This window comes from Vulpes vulpes, chromosome 9, assembly GCF_048418805.1.
Source record: "Vulpes vulpes isolate BD-2025 chromosome 9, VulVul3, whole genome shotgun sequence".
NCBI classification, from domain to species: domain Eukaryota; kingdom Metazoa; phylum Chordata; class Mammalia; order Carnivora; family Canidae; genus Vulpes; species Vulpes vulpes.
In genome coordinates, this window is record NC_132788.1 from 90559063 (window position 1) to 90580407 (window position 21345).

General features: G+C 45.9%; 1 protein-coding gene across 8 annotated transcripts in view; it reads right to left on the reverse strand.

Annotated features, from left to right (window-relative positions):
* Positions 1 to 21345, reverse strand: part of DNAH1 (dynein axonemal heavy chain 1) — a 76559-nt gene that overhangs the window by 44124 nt on the left and 11090 nt on the right. For 6 of the 8 annotated variants that reach the window (XR_011994384.1, XM_072720785.1, XM_072720783.1 and 3 more), the window contains 10 exons: positions 20344 to 20505; positions 19523 to 19775; positions 6486 to 6643; positions 5257 to 5468; positions 4350 to 4648; positions 2806 to 2956; positions 1813 to 2006; positions 1496 to 1721; positions 889 to 1008; positions 457 to 539 (listed from right to left, as the gene is read on the reverse strand). Coding sequence is in view for 7 of the 8 variants with exons in the window: in XM_072720785.1 (XP_072576886.1) it covers positions 457 to 539; positions 889 to 1008; positions 1496 to 1721; positions 1813 to 2006; positions 2806 to 2956; positions 4350 to 4648; positions 5257 to 5468; positions 6486 to 6643; positions 19523 to 19775; positions 20344 to 20505 (1858 nt within the window). In the remaining variant the exon portion in view is untranslated. The remainder of the gene's footprint in view (positions 1 to 456; positions 540 to 888; positions 1009 to 1495; positions 1722 to 1812; positions 2007 to 2805; positions 2957 to 4349; positions 4649 to 5256; positions 5469 to 6485; positions 6644 to 19522; positions 19776 to 20343; positions 20506 to 21345) is intronic. The other 2 variants (XM_072720784.1, XM_072720787.1) reach the window with 2 other exon arrangements.

The following is a 21345-nucleotide window of genomic DNA, read 5'->3' on the forward strand; positions in this document are numbered from 1 at the left end:
GGACGGGCAAGGGGTTCTGGGGGCCTTGGTAAGGCCATCCCAACCTAAGGCTATTTCCCATAAGGCTCTTGAGCTGAGTAGGGACAAATGCTTCTCCCTAAGGACTGACCACCAGACTGGCTTTGCCATGTCTCAGCACTCCCAAGGATCCCAAAGGGCCTCCCACAAACAAGGGGATCCCAGACCTGTGTGAACACGTGTGGGTCAGGCTGACAATAATATAGAGAATGGAGACAGGGTGAATGGGCAGCAGGGTCCCTGGGCCAAGAGGGTCAAATGATTTCCTGCTGCACTATTGGCCACCTGGCCCTGGCTCATGTGGAGCCATGGTCTCAGACATCATGGCTGGAGTTTCTGGTGTGACCACACAGCCTGTGGCTACAGGGATATTTGAGAGCCATGTGTCTTAGCACCTCTTTTCCCATCCTCTGGGATGAGGACTAAGTTCCCACTCACTTGTCATTGAAGTCCTCTGTACTGAGATTGTAAAGGAATTCATCCATGATCTTGTAGTCATCCATGACCTTCACAATCCGCTCCTGCACGGATAGGTGGTAATGAGAATTGCATGTGTGGGACCCCAAAGTGGTTGAGCACTAAGGAAAGGCTGCTGTCTTCCAGAGAGGGGAGGATGGGGGCTGAGGAGGAGGTGCAGGGTGCATGGCCAGCATAGGGCTCAGGGCTCCAAAGGCCATGGCCACCACACCTCCCACTCCCAGCCCCCATCCCATACATTCCACCCTCCTGGCCTCCCAGATAGCATGACTCCGTACCTCCACCATGCACCCTACCTCAGAACCTCCCAAACCCCCATCCTCTATGTCTACCTCACCTCCGGCCTCAGGCTCCTCGTCTCCCAGCTCCCAGCCCCCCTTATGCCCACCTCACCTCTAGCCCCACCAGCTTCTCGGGGATGCCCTTCATCCACTCGCGAAGCTCAGCCAGCTCCTCAATGCTGTTGGGTTTCTCATAGATCTTGCGGCTGATGCTGCGAAACTCCTCACAGATCTGGCGGTAGGCAGAGGGCAATAGGCATGATGGCCTTTCCTGGGACTGCTACTCCTACTTGGATCCCAGTGTCTCCTGACAGGGAACTGCTCCCACTCCTCCATATTCTGCAGCTAACTTGCTGGGGAGCTGAAGCCTCCCTAGACTCCTGTGCCCAGCCATCATACGCATGGGACTTCTGAGGCCACTTGCACACCCTCAGCTCCATGGAATGGCCCATATTTTGGAGAGGTTCCCAGGTCTTCCCAAGTTTAGGAAAAGAGATAGCAGTCCCCATTTCCTGGGACCTTCCATATGGGACAGCAACTCGCAGGCAGACTGCGGGTCAAGGCAGGGTGACTTCCAGATCCTTCCATTAGCCTGGGCATCTGCAGACACTCCTCACCTGCCTAGGGACACCTTATTCATGGGAGCTCATCATGAATGTGAGAGTGAATGTGTTGTCGCAGTCAACACACCCATTGAGGCCAGATGGCTGGGCACTTACATTGTCCACTTCCTTGTGAAGGTTCTTGGCCAGGATGTCCAGCATGGCAGTGGCCAGGGCTTTGCATTTTTTGGACAGGCTCTGCTTGACATTGTCAATGTTGATGTAAAAGGGCCCAATGATGACACTGCTGGGCAGTGAGCTGTCCAGGATCTCTTTTTCCCGTAGGTGGGTGAGCACCACCTCCCGAACTTCCTCAGCTGATGGGCAATGTGTCTGGTAGGCCCTGTGGACAGTGGGCGTACACGAAGGGCAGAAGGTGGTAAGTGACTGGGAGTCACACCGACACACAGATACCCTCAGATGTATGCACGCACTTGAGGAAGGTGGCGATATCATTGTTATTCAGCTCCAAATACTTTTGGTATTCCCTGGCATAGGCCTGCAGTGGGATCATGGCCTTGCGCACAGCGTTGGTGATGATGGCCCGCAGTTCTTCCACCAGTGGTTCGTGGAGCCCCACAGACTCCAGCAAGGGGTCGCCGCTGATAAAGATATCCTCCATCACCAGCTGCAGAGCCAAAGGCAGAGGCAGAAAACTGGATGAGCCATGGGGCAGGCAGGCAGAGGGGTTGGAGATGGGATCTGAAGCCAGAGTGGACAGCACTGTGGCCAATCACAGACAGCATGGTGGGGGTCAGAGAGAGGGCTTGGTGTGGCATCTCTGAGAAATGCTGTGGACTAATTAATATAGGGCTCCAAGCCCCATGAACCCTAAGAAGGGGCAGCGTCTTCCTCTGCTTGGGCCTGACTCAGTCCAGTGTCCAGGAAAGGAGCAGGCAAAGCCATCAGGTCACTGGGGGCTCTGGCTAAACAGCAAGGGAGACAAGAGGGGCGTGGAGCTCCAGAAGCTCTTGGGCCAGGAGGAGTGAGATGTACACAGACATGGTGACGAGTGGGGACTTCTGACAAGGGGTCCTGAGTGTGGAGGTCAGTCTGAGTCCACATCTTAGCTGAAGAGAGGGGCCAGGAGCTGGGTGGGTTCAAGAGAGTGGAATCTGGCCCAGAACAGCTGTGGCAGTGGTGGGTGAATGAGCCGCGGGTAGAGTTGCAGGTCTGACACTCAGTCACTTTGTGCCCTTATGCTAGATTTCTCAACTCTCATGACAAAATGGGGATGCTAGTGGTTCCCAGGGCAGCTTTTGGTGAGGATTAAGTGAGCTATTCTAGAATTGAAGGTCTGAGCACACTGCTGGCCAGGCGGGATCCCCGAAATAAAGTTGAACTGCTCTAATACAGTGAGCCTGTGGCTCAGGTAGCCACTAGCAGCCAGGCCAGTAGGTGCCCTGGGCCTCAAACCTCGGCCATACCTTCTCCAGCTGGGGCACCGCATGCGTGGCCAAGATGCCCTTGTCAAAGAGGTTGAGCAGAGATGTCTCGAAATGCTCTAGTGGTGTGCTGTAGTGCACTCCCGAGCCATCCAGCACCAGGTCCACAATAAACAGGGGGTTCTTCCGGGGCCTGTGGGGTAACAGTTGGGCTGACCGTGAGCAGGGGCCTGAGGAGGCCTGTGTGCAGAAGATCCAGCCCTCTGCCCTTCCTGCCAGCACCATGGCTCTTGAGCTTCTGTGTGAGAATTGCCTCCTCCCTCCTTCCAGAAACCTCTAAGTTACCAGAAAAATGCAGACCAGCCAAAGATTACTCTATTTCTGCCACTTGCCCAGGAGTCCACGGGGAGCAGGGAGAGGGAGGACCCCCATGCAGTCCTGAGGTCATCAGGACAGGTTAGCCAGACCCTGGGCATTTGCAGCACCTACGCTCTCCCTGGGAGGTCACCATCCTTGGCTTCAGATACCTACTACAAGCCAACAACCCTCAGGCTTAGATCCCAGCCTGGCCTCCCTGCTGCACTCTGGATTGCCATCCACCACCCATCTGGACCTTTATCTTTTTTTTTTTTTTAAGATTTTTATTTATTTACTCATGAGAGAGAGAGAGAGAGAGAGAGAGAGAGAGAGAGAGAGGCAGAGACACAGGCAGAGGGAGAAGCAGGCTCCATGCTGGGAACCCGACATGGGACTCAATCCCTGGTCTCCAGGATCACACCCTAGGCCAAGGCAGCGCTAAACCGCTGAGCCACGGGGGCTTCCCCCATCTGGACCTTTAATGGGCATCTCAAACATTCTGTGTCCCTGACTCCCGCCAGCATCCCTCAGGGCTCGGTGCTAGTGATGGACCACGGGAGGCAGCTCGTCTTCCCCCTGCCCTGAACATCTTCCCACGGCCAGGTCCATAGCACTGCCACCCAGGCATGGCCCCAAACCTGCCCCACTCCTCCCAAGTCCCAGCCACATCATCCCTTGCCAAGACAATGGCAGGAGTCTTGAGCATTTTTGAGTCAGATGATAACTCCCCTTCGATGGCTGCTGACCACACTTAGAATAAACCTAGCCCCTGACAGTGACCCCAGGAGGCTCTGCAATCTGGCCGGTCCCTGCAACCCCTCCCACATCTTGCCTGGCCCTCTGCACTCCAGCCATAGCTGCCAGCCTTTCCTGCCCTGATTGCCCCCAAGGTCTTTCTCCCCTCCTAGCCTCTGCACATACTGGTCTCTCCACCCGGTGCCCCTCCTTCACATTTCCTCAGCCACTTCCCCCTCAGGCTCAGTCTCAGTCTCACATCTTGACTCAGATGACCCTGCCTGCCCCCCAGAAGAGTCCCCTGCCCCACCCAGAGATGTGCAAGCCTGAGCTGGTGGGACATTCCCTGCCACCAGGGCCATCTGGGACCTGGCAGTGCTGAGCACCCTGGTCCTGGCTGTCCTGCTCCCTCCACTCTGTGCCAGTCCAGCTACTGGGGCATAGCAAGGAGTAATGGTGGTGTCACCCGGCACCTGCACTCAGCCAGCCCCCACCTGTAGGGGCTGTTTATCAAGTCCTCGACCCAGACCATGTCATCAGGGCAGTCCAGTACGTTGCAGCAAGCGTCACTGATGAACTGTGAGAAGCTGGCCAGCGAGTCCTGCACCAGGAATCGCAGTGTGTCCTGCAGCATGTACTTGAGCAACTCCATCAGCTTGCGCAGCTTTGACATGAGGTACACCTCCCAGTTGGTCTCATAGAGGTTGTACCAGCCCTTGCTCATGTCACGCAGGCTGCTCCGCATGGCCACCTTGAGAGTGCTGATCCAGCTGTCCTTTAGGAACATCTGTACCTAGAGTAGCCACAAGTAGCATCAGGCATCGCCCTCCCCCAGGAACCTGCTCCACACAGGCTCCCCACAGGCACCACACTCGGGGACTATAGGCACCAGGGTGCTAGGGAAGCCTCAGGATCCAGATGACCAGGGAAGGATCTCCCCCCACCCCAACTTACTGCCCAGCCCTACCAACCAATACCCTCCTGTAACCCTGGAGACCAGGGCTCCTCTGGGGGAAGGAGGATTGGGAGCAGCAGAAGCAGGACTTTCTCCAGCTAAGGGAGAGACAGAGAGACAGAATGGAGCAGGGTCACCTGGTGATGGTCCCCCACAAGGTTGCACCCTTCCTTCACACCCCAATCGGTAGTGGGTATGTGCAGTTCCTGCTCTCTTTCGCACACAGGGGGTCTGCTTCAGAGGCCACCAGGGTTGGATGGCAAGTGACTGGAAAGGGAGCCTACCCTAGGTCTCCTCTCCTGAGATGAGCCATCACCCTGGGTACCCTCAGCCTCCCACAAGGTCTAGGTTTTAAGGAGAACAGAGGCTCCTGGCCTCACCATTGGCCAGTCAGCTCCAAGGCTCCAGCCTGCGTGGGGCCCTTCAAGCCCCAGATGTCCACACACCTGTGAGAAGGTCTGGGACTGAATCTGCTCGAACTCTTCCAGGCGGCTGTACTTGGAGAGGTTTGAGTGGAACAGGGACATGGCAGTCACCTTGTTGCACTCAGCGCGCACCTTGCTGAGGGCCGTGATGACTTCTGGCCGTGTAAGCAGGGACACAAAGGTGAAGTCCTCCTTCTGCTCCTGGAAGGGGTACTTGGGGACGCTCACCAGCCCTGCAGGAGTGGGGGTGGAGGGCCAGTGTCAGATTGGCCTGGGACACACCAGGGGTTAGGATGGATCTGCAGGGTGGTGATGGAGGGATACAAGTCCCATCTCCTCCTAAAGAGACACCCACATCCCCAGAACCTCTCTTTTCCCACGGCCTGCCAGAGTGGTCCTGCAGCTTCTCAGTGAGCTGCCCACTCTGGGGTGAGTAAATGGATCCCCTCCAGGCCCCTCTGGGTCACTGACCCATTTGAAGTGGATGAGAACCACAGACCCTCTCCCCCTTCACTCCTGCCCACTCTGCACATAACCCAGCACCAAGCAAGGGAGATGTGCACATCAGGACCTCAGAGCGCCCACTGTCCACGCCCCACTCCAACTTCCTAGACACTTCCCACACGTGGCAGCTGGATCCAGGAAACGAAATTCACAGGCATCAGGGAAGTCAAAGCAAGAATTTGGGGGAACTGTCTCCTACTCTGAGACTCAGTCTGTCACAGGTCAGAAGGGGCTGCAGCAAAGCCACCTGCTCCTGCTGCTGGAGGTAAGGTGGGCTACATGTCCCTCAGACCATCAGAGCCCTTCCACCCACTTCTGAACAGTTGCTATCCTAATATACACATTACCTGCTTCCTTCTGTGCTACTCAAGACTACTGGGGTGTGTTTGTTTATGAGAGAGGGGTATGGAGAGGGGGGAGAGGGAGAGGGAGAAAGAGAATTTTAAGCAGGCTCCATGCCCAGCACAGACCTGAATGTGGGGCTGGATCTCACCACCCTGGGATTATGACCTGAGCTGAGATCAAGAGTCAGATGCTTAACCAGCGGTACTACTCAGGTACCCCAAGACTACTGGTTTTCAAAAGAGCTTTCATGGACCCACCCCCACCCCGGCTCTCTAGACAGCTGGGGAAGAAGTAGGGTGAGTGCTGGGAGTGTCAGGTTTATGGACCACCTTAGAGAGAGAGCAGGAGGGCTCTGGCTGGGTGGGTGGCCATCGGGCTCCCCTTTGTCCAGCTTCCCTCACCTTGCCTGGGCACCTTCTCCTCCTCCTTCTTAGGCAGGGTCACGTAGGAGAACGTGTCAGGCTTGGAGGACACAATCTGGTCAAAGTTGATTTTGTTCATACTGCGCTCATAGTCCAGGTTTACCTCTTTGGAGAGACTGTTGAGGTGCTCCAGAACCCTGCCAATGGGAAAGGGGGACAGGGGAGTCAGGGAGCTCCACACACCCCACCACACCCATGCTCTGGGATCGACCTCTGGGCATGTGTTTGGGGCTTCCTCTCCAGATTCATGGGCACACCTCCTACCCAGCCCCCAGCCACTAACCTCCATCACCCTTGTCCCTTGCCTCTTTTGTGTCACATCCCCCTCCTGCCATCATGCCAGTCCAAGTCTGCTATTTTGCTTCTCAATTCTCAGTGTCATCCCAACAAGGCACCTCCCTCCCTGGTCCCCTCACTTCCACTCCTAACCATTCCAATCTGCTCCTCACAAAACTCAAATCTGAGCACATCCTTCTCTTGCTAAAAGTCCATCCTAGTCCCCCACATCCTAGGATAAAGCCAAACCTCTTCTTGGACCCTAGAGGACCAAGAGGTCCTCTGGCTGGCCCTGGCCCCTCCCTGTTCTCCTCTCTGGTCACTTTCTTGTCCCCTACCCCTTCCCACACATGGCACCCCTCACCCCTACCCCAGCTCCAGCCAGGCAGCCCCTCTGGGTTCCTGGAGGTACTCTGAGCTCTTTGCATCTACCGCCCCTCTGGTGGCCACAGTCTGATTGATCCAGCCCCTATTTCAGCCCCACCCACCCAGACTCCTCCCTTGCGGTTTCTATCCCAGACATGCTTTGCCCTCCTGGATGAGGGCAGCCTCATTTGTGCCCCCAAGTTCTTTCTCTGCCTCAACAATCCAGACCCCTTAAAAAAAAAAATCCAGACCCCTTGAGGGCATTTTTTCCTTCATTCACTGTTGTTCCCCTAGACAGAACCCTCTTCTCTTCACTGCTGCACCCTGTGCCTGGCACAAGAGGGAGACTTGCCACACAGCTGCTTGCCTGCCTGACATCCACTTCCTCCTAATTATACCTTACTGTCATTCTAGGACTCTCTCCTTTCTCACTTCACTTAGGAGAAGTTGACATTTCCCAGCTTTGAGGTCATCTCACCTGTCTGTCTAAGCAGGTCGTGGTGGAGCTTGACCTGACTACTAATTGGCTTAAGAGTGGGAACATGATCCAGTTATAATCAACAACTGATACAGAGCTATAAAATCAAGCCCCCTTGTCCCATCTTCTTCAGGACAAATTCTGAGGGGGGTTAGCTCATGCTCCAGTGTTCCCTGTGAGATCAGAGGCTGTACTTCTCCTAAAACCACATCTCTGCTCAGCTGCTTCCTCTATTATATCCTGCCACCTTCACTCCCTTAGAGATGGACTTCATTAATAAATCAATCATACAAGAATCCCCCAAACAGGCTTGGCTTCAAGAGAATCCAATCTACGGCAGAGCTCACTAGACTCTGGGCTTTGTGCTTCTAAAACTGTTGCTGCCATTCACCTGGGGATGAAGCCAGCACACACTGGAGACAGAGCCCTGATGCACTGAGCCTGGCACATTTTGCATCCAATTTCTAGTTATAGGTAAAGCAGTGCATTTTCCCTACCATCTAAGCCAATCTGAGTCCATCATATTTGTTATAAAGAGCCAAAAATATTCTCAATGATATAAAACTCAAGAAATGGAATTCTGGACAACCAAGGTGATGGTGGCTACATCAATGTGGATCTCTCCACACGCTCTCAAAAGACAGAAGAAAGAGAAAAAAAGAAAAGCTGGGACAAAAAACACTACCAAAACCCATGCTGTTAGTATACCCAAAATAAATAAAATGCCCAAACTTCATGTTATCTTTTTTTTTTTTAGTTTTTTAAAAGAATTTATTTATTTATTCATGAGAGAGAGAGAGAGAGAGAGAGGCACAGACACAGGCAGAGGGAGAAACAGGCTCCATGCAGGAAGCCTGACATGGGACTCGATCCTGGGTCTCTAGGATCATGCCCTGGGCTGAAGGCAGCACTAAACTACTGAGCCACCAGGGCTACCCAACATTATCTTTTTTTTTTAAGATTTTATTTATTTATTTATAAGAGACAGTGGGAGAGAGAGATGGAGAGATATAGGCAAAGGGAGAAGCAGGCTCCATGCAGAGAGCCCAATGCGGGACTTGACCTCAAGACCCCAGGGTCGCACCCCGGGGTTGAAGGCAGGTGCTAAACCGCTGAGCCACCCAGGGATCTCCCACATTATCTTTAAGTAGAAAAATAATCATCAGTTCCCAATAAGCTACAGCTCCCCCTCCTGCTGCCAGCCTGCATGGAGAAGGAGAGGAGTCTGAGGAAAACTGTGCATGCAGAAGAGGGGAGCCATGGTAGCTCAAGTGTGGTCTACAGTTCTGCCAGAAAGAGAGAGAGTCCACTCCAACTGCAAAAACACTGACTGTGAGTCCTGGAGAATCAGAGCATTTAAGAAAAGGAAGGAACTTGCATGCATTCATTCAACGTAGCATTCTTTGAAAGGTATTATGAAATATGAGGGGGAAGGTATAAGAAAAGGAGGACTTTGGAGATTAAAGGGTGATGGAAAAGGAAGCAAAAGTGAAAAATTCAGATTCCTGAAAAATAAGCGAAAACAATGTGAAGGACAACCCCAACACACACACACAGCCATCCATATTGGAAAAGAAAAAAAAAACTGGTTTGCTATTCTAACAGAAGAGGGCGCCCGTGAACTAGGAATCTTGTAAATCATCCCAAATCCAAGAATGCAATAGGTGAAAGTAGATGCCCCTAACATAATGCTACTGAAAGAGCACCCACCTTACCTGATGAAAATTCTTGTCCATCCCTCAAAGAAAAAAAAAACAAAGACAAAGCAGAAAACTACCTCAGCACTTCAAACTGAACTAAATACCTTCAAACAAGTGGTTGTTCATATGAAAAACACCTTGAATCAGAATTTCACAACTAAAACAGAAATGGGCAAAGAGCATAAGAAGAAATAGAAAGCTATTTCACTGAATTCAGAGGGGAAAAAATGGAAGAAACAAAATTATCTCTGGAGGGAAGGGAAAATTAGGAAATTAGGAGGTGCCTAAGGAAGAATAGAGTCAGATAAAAAATATAATGACATACACTGAAGACCAGAATATAACCAAGAAAATGAAAATGAGGGGGGAAAAAAGAACTAAAAAGAGATAGAAAATGGTTAAATTAGAAATAGGTAAAGAAGCAAGATAGATGATAGATGATATAGATGATAGACGGATAGATAAATAGAGATGAGGTAATCTGATAAAGAAAAATAGGATAATGGAACAGAACTAATATTTAAAACTAAAATCCAAGAGAAATTTCCAGAAATAAAGAATATCTGAACCTGTGTATTTAAAAGGCCTGTTTTGTACTTAGAAAAACTGACCCAGAATGATCAACTCTGAGATATACTCTAGTAAAATTATTAGACTTCAAAGATTAAAAACAAACAACAAACCCCTGAGGCCTCCAAGCCAAAAATCAGACAACTTACAAAGAAAGGGGAACTAGACTGGCATCAGACCTTTCAAAATCAACATTTAAAGCAAGGCAACAAAAGAGCAACATTTAAAAAGAACCAATAAATGAATGAATGAATGAATGAATGAGTAAATAAATCCCAAAACCCAAGCAATGACAGCATGAAACAAGAATTTTATATTGAATCCAGTTGTCCATCAGCTTTTAAACATGCAAGAACTCCAGGAACACTATATCCTTGAGCCCTTTATGAGGAATCTACTAGAAGAGGAACTTCATACAACCAAGATATTAATGGGGTCTAGATACACTAGACCCTGGCACCCTGGCCTATTGAATATTTTAAGCTGAAGGAATTTGACAAACAGGCTTCTCCTGAAGCAAGTCGTAAGATCCTCATGTGAAAAGTGACCTCCTTATAACCAGAGGAAAGGGCATCCTTAGCTCCAAGATGGAATGACACCAAGAGGAATCCTAATGAGAGGTCTCGTTAAGTTTTCCTCAGTTTACCACTCTTAGCTCATATCTTTTTGTCTTGCCACAATTCCCACAGCCTTCCACTCTTCATCAAACCTAGCATAGGTTTAACCTGTTCAGGTCTTCATTTCCTTATGAAGGGAAGGAAGGAAACATAAATTTGTAAACTGTTCTCTTGCTAATCTGTGTTACAGAGCCCCAGCCAAGAACCTAGAAGGGTATAAAGAAAGAGGACTGTCCTTTTGTCCCCTGCAAGATGATAGGAAGAACTTTGGGGAAAAAAGTCTGATATACTTAATCAACTTAATTGTATATTTAAGACTAAAAAAAGATGGGGTGCCTGGTTAGTTCAGTCAGTGGAGTGTATAACTCTTGATCTTGGGGTTGTGAGTTTGAGCCCCATGTTGGGCATAGAGCATACAGTCAGTCAATCACTAAAATTTATTTTTAAAAATAGAAATAAAGCAAAGATAGAGATGAGAGTGGAAGAATATTATGTTAAAATAGTAAGGAGGAAAAAAGCAACTAAAAATGGAAGGAGAAGGGCGCCTGGGTGGCTTAGCCAGTTGAGCCTCTGACTCTTGGTTTCTGCTCAGGTCATGATCTCAGGGTCCTGGGATAGAGCCCCTAACAGGTTCCGCACTCAGTGGGGAGGCTGCTTCTCTCCTCTTCCTGTCCCTCTACCCCTCCCCTGCTCATGCAATCTCTCTAAAATAAATAAATAAAAATTTTTTTTTTTTAATAGGAGGAGAAAGGAATGAGGGAAGTAGAATAAAGTCAAGATTGTTACAAAGGAAATAGAAGGGAGTCAAAGGATACCATTAAAAACATACAAAGCAGATATTAACCGGTTGAATAAGAAAGCAGGGGACATGGGGTACTATAAAAGGCTTAACTACAAAAGAAACCACTAAAATAAGGTATAAATCTTCCCAAATACCAAAAGAAATTTAAAAAGTGAGGGGCACCTGGAAAGCTCAGTTAGTTGAGCATGCAACTCTTGATCTTGAGGTTATGAGTTAGAGTCCAAAGTTGGGTGTAGAGATTATTTAAAAATAAAATCTTAAAAAAAGAAATTAAAAAGTGAAAGAACAAAGAAAATACAACACATAAAGAAGGAAACACAGAACTGAGATCAAACATAGCAGTTTAACGATAAATGTGAATGGGTTTAACTCACTTATTACAAGAAAAATATTTTTAATTTGACTCACAAAGTAAGATCTGATTATATGCTGATAATAAGAGGCCTACCTAAAACAAACTAATTTTAAAAAGCTAAAAATAAAGGGATGAGAAAAAATGTATCAGAAAAATGGAAACAACAAAAAGTCAGGTTACAATTCTGATAATCAAACAAAGTAAAATTCTGGTCAAAAAGCATTTGACCTGATTGAGGACACGTTTTAATTCTGAAAGCTGCAATTAATAATGATAAAATAACACAGTACTCTCTGTGGACAAAAGACATATAGAAGATGTAAACAACATAATCAATAAAATAGATTTTTCTGGAATACATGTATATATAAACTCTGATACCCTAACTATAGGGATATGCCTCTTCTCATGTGCAAACGGAGCATTCAGCAAAAAATTGATTATACATTAGGTCCACAGAGAAAACACCAGCAAGTTCTGTAGAGTAGAAATATAAATAATACTCTGATCTCAATGCAATACAAGGAGAATTCATTAACAACAAATTTTACCAAGTCCTTTTCATACGGAAAATTGTAAAAACCTGACACTAAACAATTATTTAATGAAATCGGAAATACAAATTTTGGAACTAAAAAAATAAAATACTATATATCAGAATCTGTGGACTTTATTTATTTATTTATTTATTTATTTATTTATTTATTTACAAACCAGGAGTTTTTTTTTTTTAAGATTTTATTTATTTATTCATAGACACAGAGAGAGAGGCAGAGACACAGGCAGAGGGAGAAGCAGGCTCCATGCAGGGAGCCCAATGTGGGACTTGATCCCAGGTCTGCAGGATCACATCCCAGGCTGCAGGCAGTGCCACACCGCTGCACCACCGGGGCTGCCCCTGTGGACTATTTTTAAAGCAGGTATCAGAAGAAAGTTCATTAGTCTTAAACGCATTTATCAATAAGAACATAAATAAGTGAACTAAACTCCTCGTGTGCACACACACACACATATACACACTATAAACATAATAAAACATAAGCCAAAAGAAGGCACAAGAAAGGAAATAATAAAAAGTAGAAATGGGGGTGCCTGGGTGACTCAGTCAGTTAAGTGTCTGACTTCAGCTGAGATCATAATTTTAAGGTCCTTGGATTGATCCCTGTGTCAGGCTCCACATTCAGTGGGGAGTCTACTTGTCTCTTTACCTCCCCCACCTCAGTTCATATTCTCCTTCTCAAATAAATAAAATCTTTTTTAAAAAGCAGAATGAATGAGGTAGATGTAGAAGACAAATTAATAAATCCAAGTCCTAATTTTAAAAAATTAACACATCAAACAAACCACTAAGTAACTTAATACAGCAAAAAAAGAGGGGATGCCTGGGTGGCTCAGTTAGTCCGGGATCACATAGCAACCCCTGCTCATTGGGGAGCCTGCTTCTCCCTCTCCTGTTCCCCCTGCTTGTGTGTTCTCTCTCTTTCCTGTCAAATGGATAAATAAAATCTTTGAAAAAAAAAGGGAAGAGAGCATAACTCTATAAAATAAGAAGTTACAAAGGGAAGTCAACATGGAGACAGAAAAAAGTTTTAAATCATAAAAGACCACTTTGCAAAAGTCTATGCAAATATATTTTAAAATCTAGAAAACATGGATAATTTTTTAGAGAAACAAAGTATACAAAAATTGACCTCCAAATTGGAAATACAAAGCTTAAATAGACCAATTCTTATAGAGAATTATAGAAGAACTTCTTACACAAGTTATAGAGGAACTCTCCTACCAAAAAGCACCATGTCCAAATGGTTTCAGAAAGGAATAACCAGATAACCTCAATACAACACAAATTGTTCCAGAGTACTGAAAATGAAGGAAAAACGTCAATATTCATCTTATGAAGCAAATATAACTTACTTCAAACCTGATAATGACAGTATAAAAAACATTATGAACCAACATCACTTATATTGATACAAAATTTCTAGAAAGCATACTAACCAACAGAATCTAATACCACATTAAAAAAAATGATATGCCATAGCTAGGTTCATGGGATTTATTAAAGAAATCCAAAGTTGTTTCAATATTAGGAAATCAGTTAATATGATACACCATGTTAATGATATATTTTTTTTAATTTTTATTTATTTATGATAGTCACAGAGAGAGAGAGAGAGAGAGAGAGAGAGAGGGGCGCAGAGACACAGGCAGAGGGAGAAGCAGGCTCCATGCACTGGGAGCCTGATGTGGGATTCGATCCCGGGTCTCCAGGATCGCGCCCTGGGCCAAAGGCAGGCGCCAAACCGCTGCGCCACCCAGGGATCCCACCATGTTAATGATATAAGGAGACAAATCATATTATCTCCATAAGTATTTTAAAAGCCTGTGACAAATAAACGCTTAAGAAAACAGAAGTTTCAATGGATATGTTATAAAGTCCTAAAGCTAGCATTTTCTTAAGGGGAAAACTTACTAGAGGTACTTCCACTAACATTAGAAACAATGTAAGGATCCCTACTATCTCCACTACTATTCAATATTGTACTGGAAGTATTAGAAAATGCAATTAGGAAAGAGAAAGTGATTAGAGGAATAAGAATTGGAAAGAATAAGTAAAATTATCTCTATTTACAGGTAATGTGTACTTAGAAAGCCTTGGAGAATCAATGATAAAACACATCAAACAATTCAGTAAGGATTGTTTATAACAGGATATAAAATTAGCATATGCAAATCAGTAGACACAATAATAGAGAAAATCCATTTATAATAGCAACAAAGAAGATAAAATACTTAATAAATATGCAAAACCTTCTGGGAAATCATAAAGCATCCCTTAAAGACAGAAAAATAGTCTTGAACAAATGAGTAAACATTCTTTGTCCTTAGGTAGGACAGTTTAAGATCCTAAAGATGTCAGCTATACCTAAGGTAATTTAAAAATATAAGGCAATCTCATTAAAAATAAAAGGGGGGGGGGATCCCTGGGTGGCTCAGCAGTTTAGCGCCTGCCTTTGGCCCAGGGCGGGATCCTGGAGTCCCGGGATCGAGTCCCACCTCGGGCTCTCTGCATGGAGCCTGCTTTTCCCTCCTCCTGTGTCTCTGCCTCTCTCTCTCTCTATCATAAATAAATAAATTAAAAAAATACAAAGTGGTTTTTTCATTTTATTTATTTATTTTTTAAAGATTTTATTTATTTATTCATGAGAGACACAGAGAGAGGAAGGGACATAAGCAGAGGGAGAGGCAGGCTCCCCACAGAAAACCTGATGTGGAATTCCGTCCCAGGACCTCAGGATCATGACCTGAGCCAAAGACAGACACTCAACTACTGAGCCACCCAGGCACCCCAAAGTGTGTGTTTTTTTTTTTAAAAGAGACAGACAGCACAAGCTGTTGAAGAGGCAGAGGGTGAAGGAGAGAAAGAATCCCAAGCAGGCCCCAGTTTTAGGGCAGAGCCCAAGTAGGGGCTCAATCCCATGACCCTGAGATCATGACCTAAGCCAAAATCAAAAGTCAGATGCCCAACCAACCAAGCCACCCAGGTACCCCCAAAATACAAAATGTTTTTAAAATAGAACAAGAGGAGTTGATACAATGCTCATGGGAAAATAAGCATGCAAATTGCCATCAAAACCCTAACAATGACAACAACAAAATCCCAACAACATCTTTTGCAAAAATAGAAAAATCCATCCTAAAATTCATATGGAACCTCAAGGGACCTAATTAACCAAAACAATCTTGAAAAAGAACAAAGTGGGAGGACTCACACTTCCTGGTTTCAAAACTTACTGTAAAGCTGCAGTAATCAAAACAGTGCGGTACTGGCATAAAGATACATAGACCAAAGAAAGGGAACAAAGAATCCAGAAATGAACTCTCAAATACATATAGGTCAAATGATTTTTGACAAGGGTGCCAAGATCATTCAATGGGGGAAAGAACATTCTTTTCAACATACTGTGCTAGGAAAACTGGATCTCCACATGCAGAAGAATAAAACTGGACCCTTACCTAGCCCCATATATAAAAATTAACTCAAAATGGATCAAAGATCTAATGTGAGAGCTAAAATATAAAACTCATAGAACAGATGGGGGAAAGCTTCATGACATTGGATTTGGAAATCATATCCTGGCTATGACACTAAATGTGCAGGCAACAAAAGAAAAAATAGAAAAATTAGAATTCATCAAAATGAAAAACCTTGTGTTCTAGTAACATAAAACACACTATCAACAGAATAGAAAGGCAAACCATGAGATGGGAGAAAGTACCATATTCTGATGAGGGATTAATAACCAGAATATGTAGACAACTCATAAAGCTCAACAACAAAAAGTTAACAATTGGATTCAAATACAGGCAAAGAATTTTAATAGACATTTCTCCAAAGAAGGACCTACTAATGGCCAATAAGCACATGAAAAGATGTCAACATCACTACTAATCATTAGGGAAATGCAAATAAACACCACAATGAAATACCACTTTACACCCATTAGGATAATTATTGTAAAGGGGGAAAAAAACCCAAAGAAACGTTGGTGAGGACATGAAGAAATTAGAACCCTGGTGCCCCATCGATGGGAATATAAAACAGAACAGCTGCTAAGGCAGCTGAATAATGGCATCTCAAAAATTATAAACAGGGTTTTGCAGATGCCGCTGACACCACGTGGAGCTGCCCTGTGCCACCCTGCCAAGGTCAACTCCATGATATTCTTAGATATTGAACCCTTGGACCATGTATCCTTCAAATCATTTGCAAAGTTCCAAAGATAGTGAAAAACTGAGGACTAGAGAGAAAAGATTTGGTTATAAACGTTCCTGATTTGACACACTTATTCCAGGATTTATGTACCAGGGTGGAAGCTTCACACACCGTAATGGCACTGGTGGTGAGTCCATCTAGAAGGAGAAATCTGATGATGAGAATTTCATCCTGAAGCACGAGACCTGGCTTCTTGTCCATGGCTAATGCGGGATCCAACACAAATGTTACTGGTTTTTCATCCATACTACCAAGACTGAGTGTTTGGGTGGCAAACATGTGGTCTTTGGCAAGGTGAAAGAGGGCATGAGTACCATGGAAAACATGGAGTGCTCTGGGTCCAGAAAAGGCAAGAGCAGCAAGAAGCTCACGATTGCCAACTGTGGACAGCTCTAATAAATTTGATGTGTGTTTTATCTTAACTACCAGACGGTTCCTTTTCCCACCTGTTGATAATAGGCTATAACCTATGCTTTCACTGCAGTTCTTTGGGTTCCATGTTTTCCTTACCCCCTTCAAGTCCAGATAGATTGCAGAGGTAAGTTTATGAAATAAAAACTAAATGACAACAACAAACAGAATTACCATATGACCTAGCAACTCCACTTCTGGATATACACCCAAAAGAATAGAAAGCAGGGACACAAAGAGAGATTTGTACACCCATGTTCACAGCAGCCTAAGTGTCCATCCACAGATAAGTGGATAAACAAGATGTGATATATGCATATAATGGAATATGAAAAGGAAAAAAATGGAAGGAAATCCCCACACCTGCTACAACATGCAAGAACCTAGAAGATGTTCGCTCTGTGAATTAAGCCAGGCACAAAAGGACAAAGCCTGTATGATTTGGGGGGGGGGGATGAGAATGGGTAGTTACTGTTTCATGAGTACAGTTTCACAACATTCTATAGATGGACAGTAGTGATCGTTGCACAACAGTGTGAATGCACTTAATTCCACTGAGCTGTACACTTAAAAATGGTTAAAATAGTAAATTTTCTGTTATGTATATCTTGCCACAGTCTTGAAAAATAACTAATTAAAACAAACAAACATGCAAGAAGAGCCAGAAAAACACTGAAAAGGAAGAGCTACAAAGGGGGCTGGCCTCTACAAGACATGAAAACATTCTGTGAAACATCTATAGTTAAACTCTAGTGCAAATGCATAAATAGACAAACAGAACAATGGAATAGAACAGAAAATCCAAACAAAGATCTGAATGCACATGAAAATTAGTGTATGATAAAGGTGGCATCTTGAACCACTGAGCAAAATATGGAGGTTTTAATAAATGCTGATGGTGTTTAATAAACTATTTAATAAATGCTGGTCATTTGACAAAAGATGTAACTGGATCCATACCATACATTGTACATAAGGATGGAACAAGGATATGAAACCATGCAAGTACAGGAAAAAATCCTCAGTATGAGGAAAGGTCCTCTATGACTCAAAACCCAGATGTAATAGAAGAAATGATTAATAACATTGTTTAGATAAATATTTTAAGAGTTATATTGCAAAAATTATCATAAGCAAAGTCAAACTACAACTAATAAACCAGGAGAAAATATTTATAGCATAAATCACAAAGGAAGGACCAATATCCCTAATATATAATGAACACTTAAAATCAGAGAGAGGAAAAAAAAGCTCAAAAGCCTGAGGGGGAAAAATGGGCAAATGACATGAATAGGTGAGTCATAAAAATATATAAAACTTGCCCTTAATCATGTGAAAAGATGGAAAAAATTGTTCAGCCTCACTTCGGACTTACTTACCTTGCTCATATACTTATCTTCCAGACTGGCAAAAAAAATCACATAGCATGACAACACACTCTCAGCAAAGCTGTGGGGAAACGGGCACTCACACTGTTGGTAAGTATACAAAACCCTAGGGCACAACCCTAGCAGAGGGAATTTGGCAACAGCAAACCAAACTACGTATGTGCTTATCTTTTCACCTAGCAATCCCATTTCTCAGCTACCCTTAAAGCTACCCCTCCATCACTAGGAATATATAAATGCACAAGGTTATTCATGGTAGCACTGTTTATGATTGCAACATACTGGAAATGACCTACATGCCTATATAGTAGAGAACAGTCAAATAAACCACAGTACGTGTGGTTTGTTCACACACTAGACAGCTATGCGGCTATGAAAAAGAAGGAAGGAAATCTCAATGAACTTGTATGGGTTGATTTCCAGGATGATTTCCCCCCGGGGCAAAGAGAAAAAGAACACTGAATGTGTATCAAAGTCTACTTAGTAAGGCCTTTCTTTTTAAAGTGTATGAATTAGCATTTGAACGACTTTCTGTGTATTTTAGGACTGAGCGAACAAATACACCATGAACAATGAATGGGAGTTGGTTTTCTTCTGGAGACAGAAGTAACAAATATGTGTAAGTGAGAAGAAGCCATGTGATGTTGGGGTCAGTTTGAAGGTATCATTAGGAACCCATGTTTTTTAATGGATAGATCGATAGAAACAGACATGGGTGTGTGTGAAGGTTATACATAATAATAATGAAATGTCATAACATACAGATTCCCTAGATTTGACTGGTCTAAGAGCTTCACAGCAATGATTTTCTAGTAACAATGAGCATATCTAATGCCCAGATCTTGGCTTCTAAATACTACTCCCCACTGAAAGGAATCAGGGCTCCTTGGAGACATAGCTGATTTCAAGGCTAGGTCTGGGGAAGTGCAAGATGAGCCCAGAACTTCTTGCTATGCCCAAAAGTACAGACATGTTTAAAGAACAATAGGAACACATTAGAAGGACACAGAAATCAGCTTGAAGAGACTCCCTCTGGCCAAATCTGGGACAATTTAGGCATCGAAATATAAAATAGGAGTAACAGATTATAAAATAACAACCCATGAGTCAACATTGATCATGAGAGATCTGGAGACAAACAAGACACTGCTTGGAGTCTAAGAAGTCCACAGTGCAGTGGGCAAAGTGGCCTACAGATGAGCGCTGAGGGAGCACTGCCCCCTAGGCTCCTGGAGGAAGTGACATTTGGGGATGGAAAGGTCTGCTGGGGACTCACGAGGACCCTTTGCGTATCCGGGGTGTGCTCATGGCCCACTGCTTGATCTTGTTCAGGCTCTCCTCACTGATGAGCTGGCGGCCCTCGGAGGGCATGCAGTCCACGTACAGATTGTACAGCAGCAGAGCCTCTGTGTTCTTGCGCAGGGCATTGGCTTGGACCACACGTTGCGTGAACACACGGGGGTCCTCAGCGCAGAAGAGAAGCTGGATCCGAGGCACCCAGTACTGGCAGGTGAGGAGGGGGGGCCTTCCTGGGGCCAGGTGGGAGGGAGAAGGGAACACACAGCATAGTCAGACTCTCAGGGTTGGAACACTGGGTTCCAGCCTAGCTCTGCTGCCGATGCTTGGTGGCCCTAAGCGAGTGGTTTCCCCTCTATGACACCCTGTCACATCTGCCAAATGGGCACAACAACACTCCTTGGCCCTGTACACTGTGCAGTTTGCCATGGGTAGATGTGAAAAGTGCTTTGTAAACTGTAAAGAGCTGTTCACAGAGCCCCACAGGGGTGGCGTCCATGGTACCACTCCTCACTGCCACACCTGGGGCAATGATGGGCCTTGGATGCCTTCTCTGAATCATGTTGGAAGTGACCCTGTCAGTGGCTCACAGTGAGCATATCCAATAATGGCCATTTGCCTTTCCTGGGGTCTCTGAGTGATGAGCCCTCTGGTTTTCACTGGTCAGGGGACAGACAGCCACAGGACAAACAGCAAGGAAGAATTCAGGCCTGGTGTGGCTGTCTGTACTGTGGGGCAGGGATTGGCCTCAGTCATAGGCCTGTGTGGGGGTGTGCAGGGGTTGGGGCAGAGAGCTCATACCTTCAGCGGTGACGCCTCCATTCAGGATGGGCTTCCCCATCTCATCTCTCACCAAGCCGCTCTGCTCTGTCTTATGCACCAGGTACAGCTTCTTCTCCTTGTCATAGTCCAGGACACCCACACTGCACCATTCATACTTCAGCTTCTGACTTTTGGGGTCCTCTGAAACAGGAGGGGAACCCACTAGTGCTCCCTGCCATAGGGCCAAGAGGGGCCTCTGAGTGTGAGCAGCAGGTGCTAGGGAACAAGTCTCAGTGGCTACCAGTCTGGCCTCCCTCTCTCTAAGATAGACCCCCTCTAACTCCAGCAAAGCAGGAACCCTGCTTTCTTCCCAGCTGAACTGGCCTCTGAGCGACTCCTGGTGAAGAGGGCCCAGAAGGACCAGGCCTCTCTGTCCTCATGCTCCACATGACCCCAGACAGAGACAGAGGGCAGACAGGGACACAGACCAGCAGGCCTGGGACAGGAGGTGGGAAAGCCCCTGGCACATGGAGACCTGTGGAGGGGGCAGTTGTAAAGCCCCTCATGTATGAACTGGACCTCTTCAAGGTGACCAAAGCCAGAGTGAACCCCTTCCTGTGGCAGTTGAGACCCTAGGGCCCTTGTATCAGGACAGGTCAGGGCAATGTAGATTACTGCCCTGCAGCCACCCCAAAGTGGGCCTTAGGGCCTGTTTGGTCAAGATGAGCCTCCCACACGTTTCCTGGGCTGAAAGCCTTTGCTCTATTCTCCAGCTCATCTCCTCCACTACCAGCCCTATGCATTTGCATTTCTCTCCAGCCACACTGCATGTCTGGATGTTCCCATGACTTTGAAGGTTAACCCTGCCTCAGGGCCTTTGCATGGGCTATACTCTCTGCCTGGAATAGTCTTTGCTTAGGTCACCTTATTGCTGCTTTGTTCCTTGCTCAAATGGCTTCTCCTTGGAGAGAGCATCTCTGCCTAAAAGAGCACATTTGCTCCAGGCACTCTCTGACTTGATACCCTAAATGTGTCCCTCGC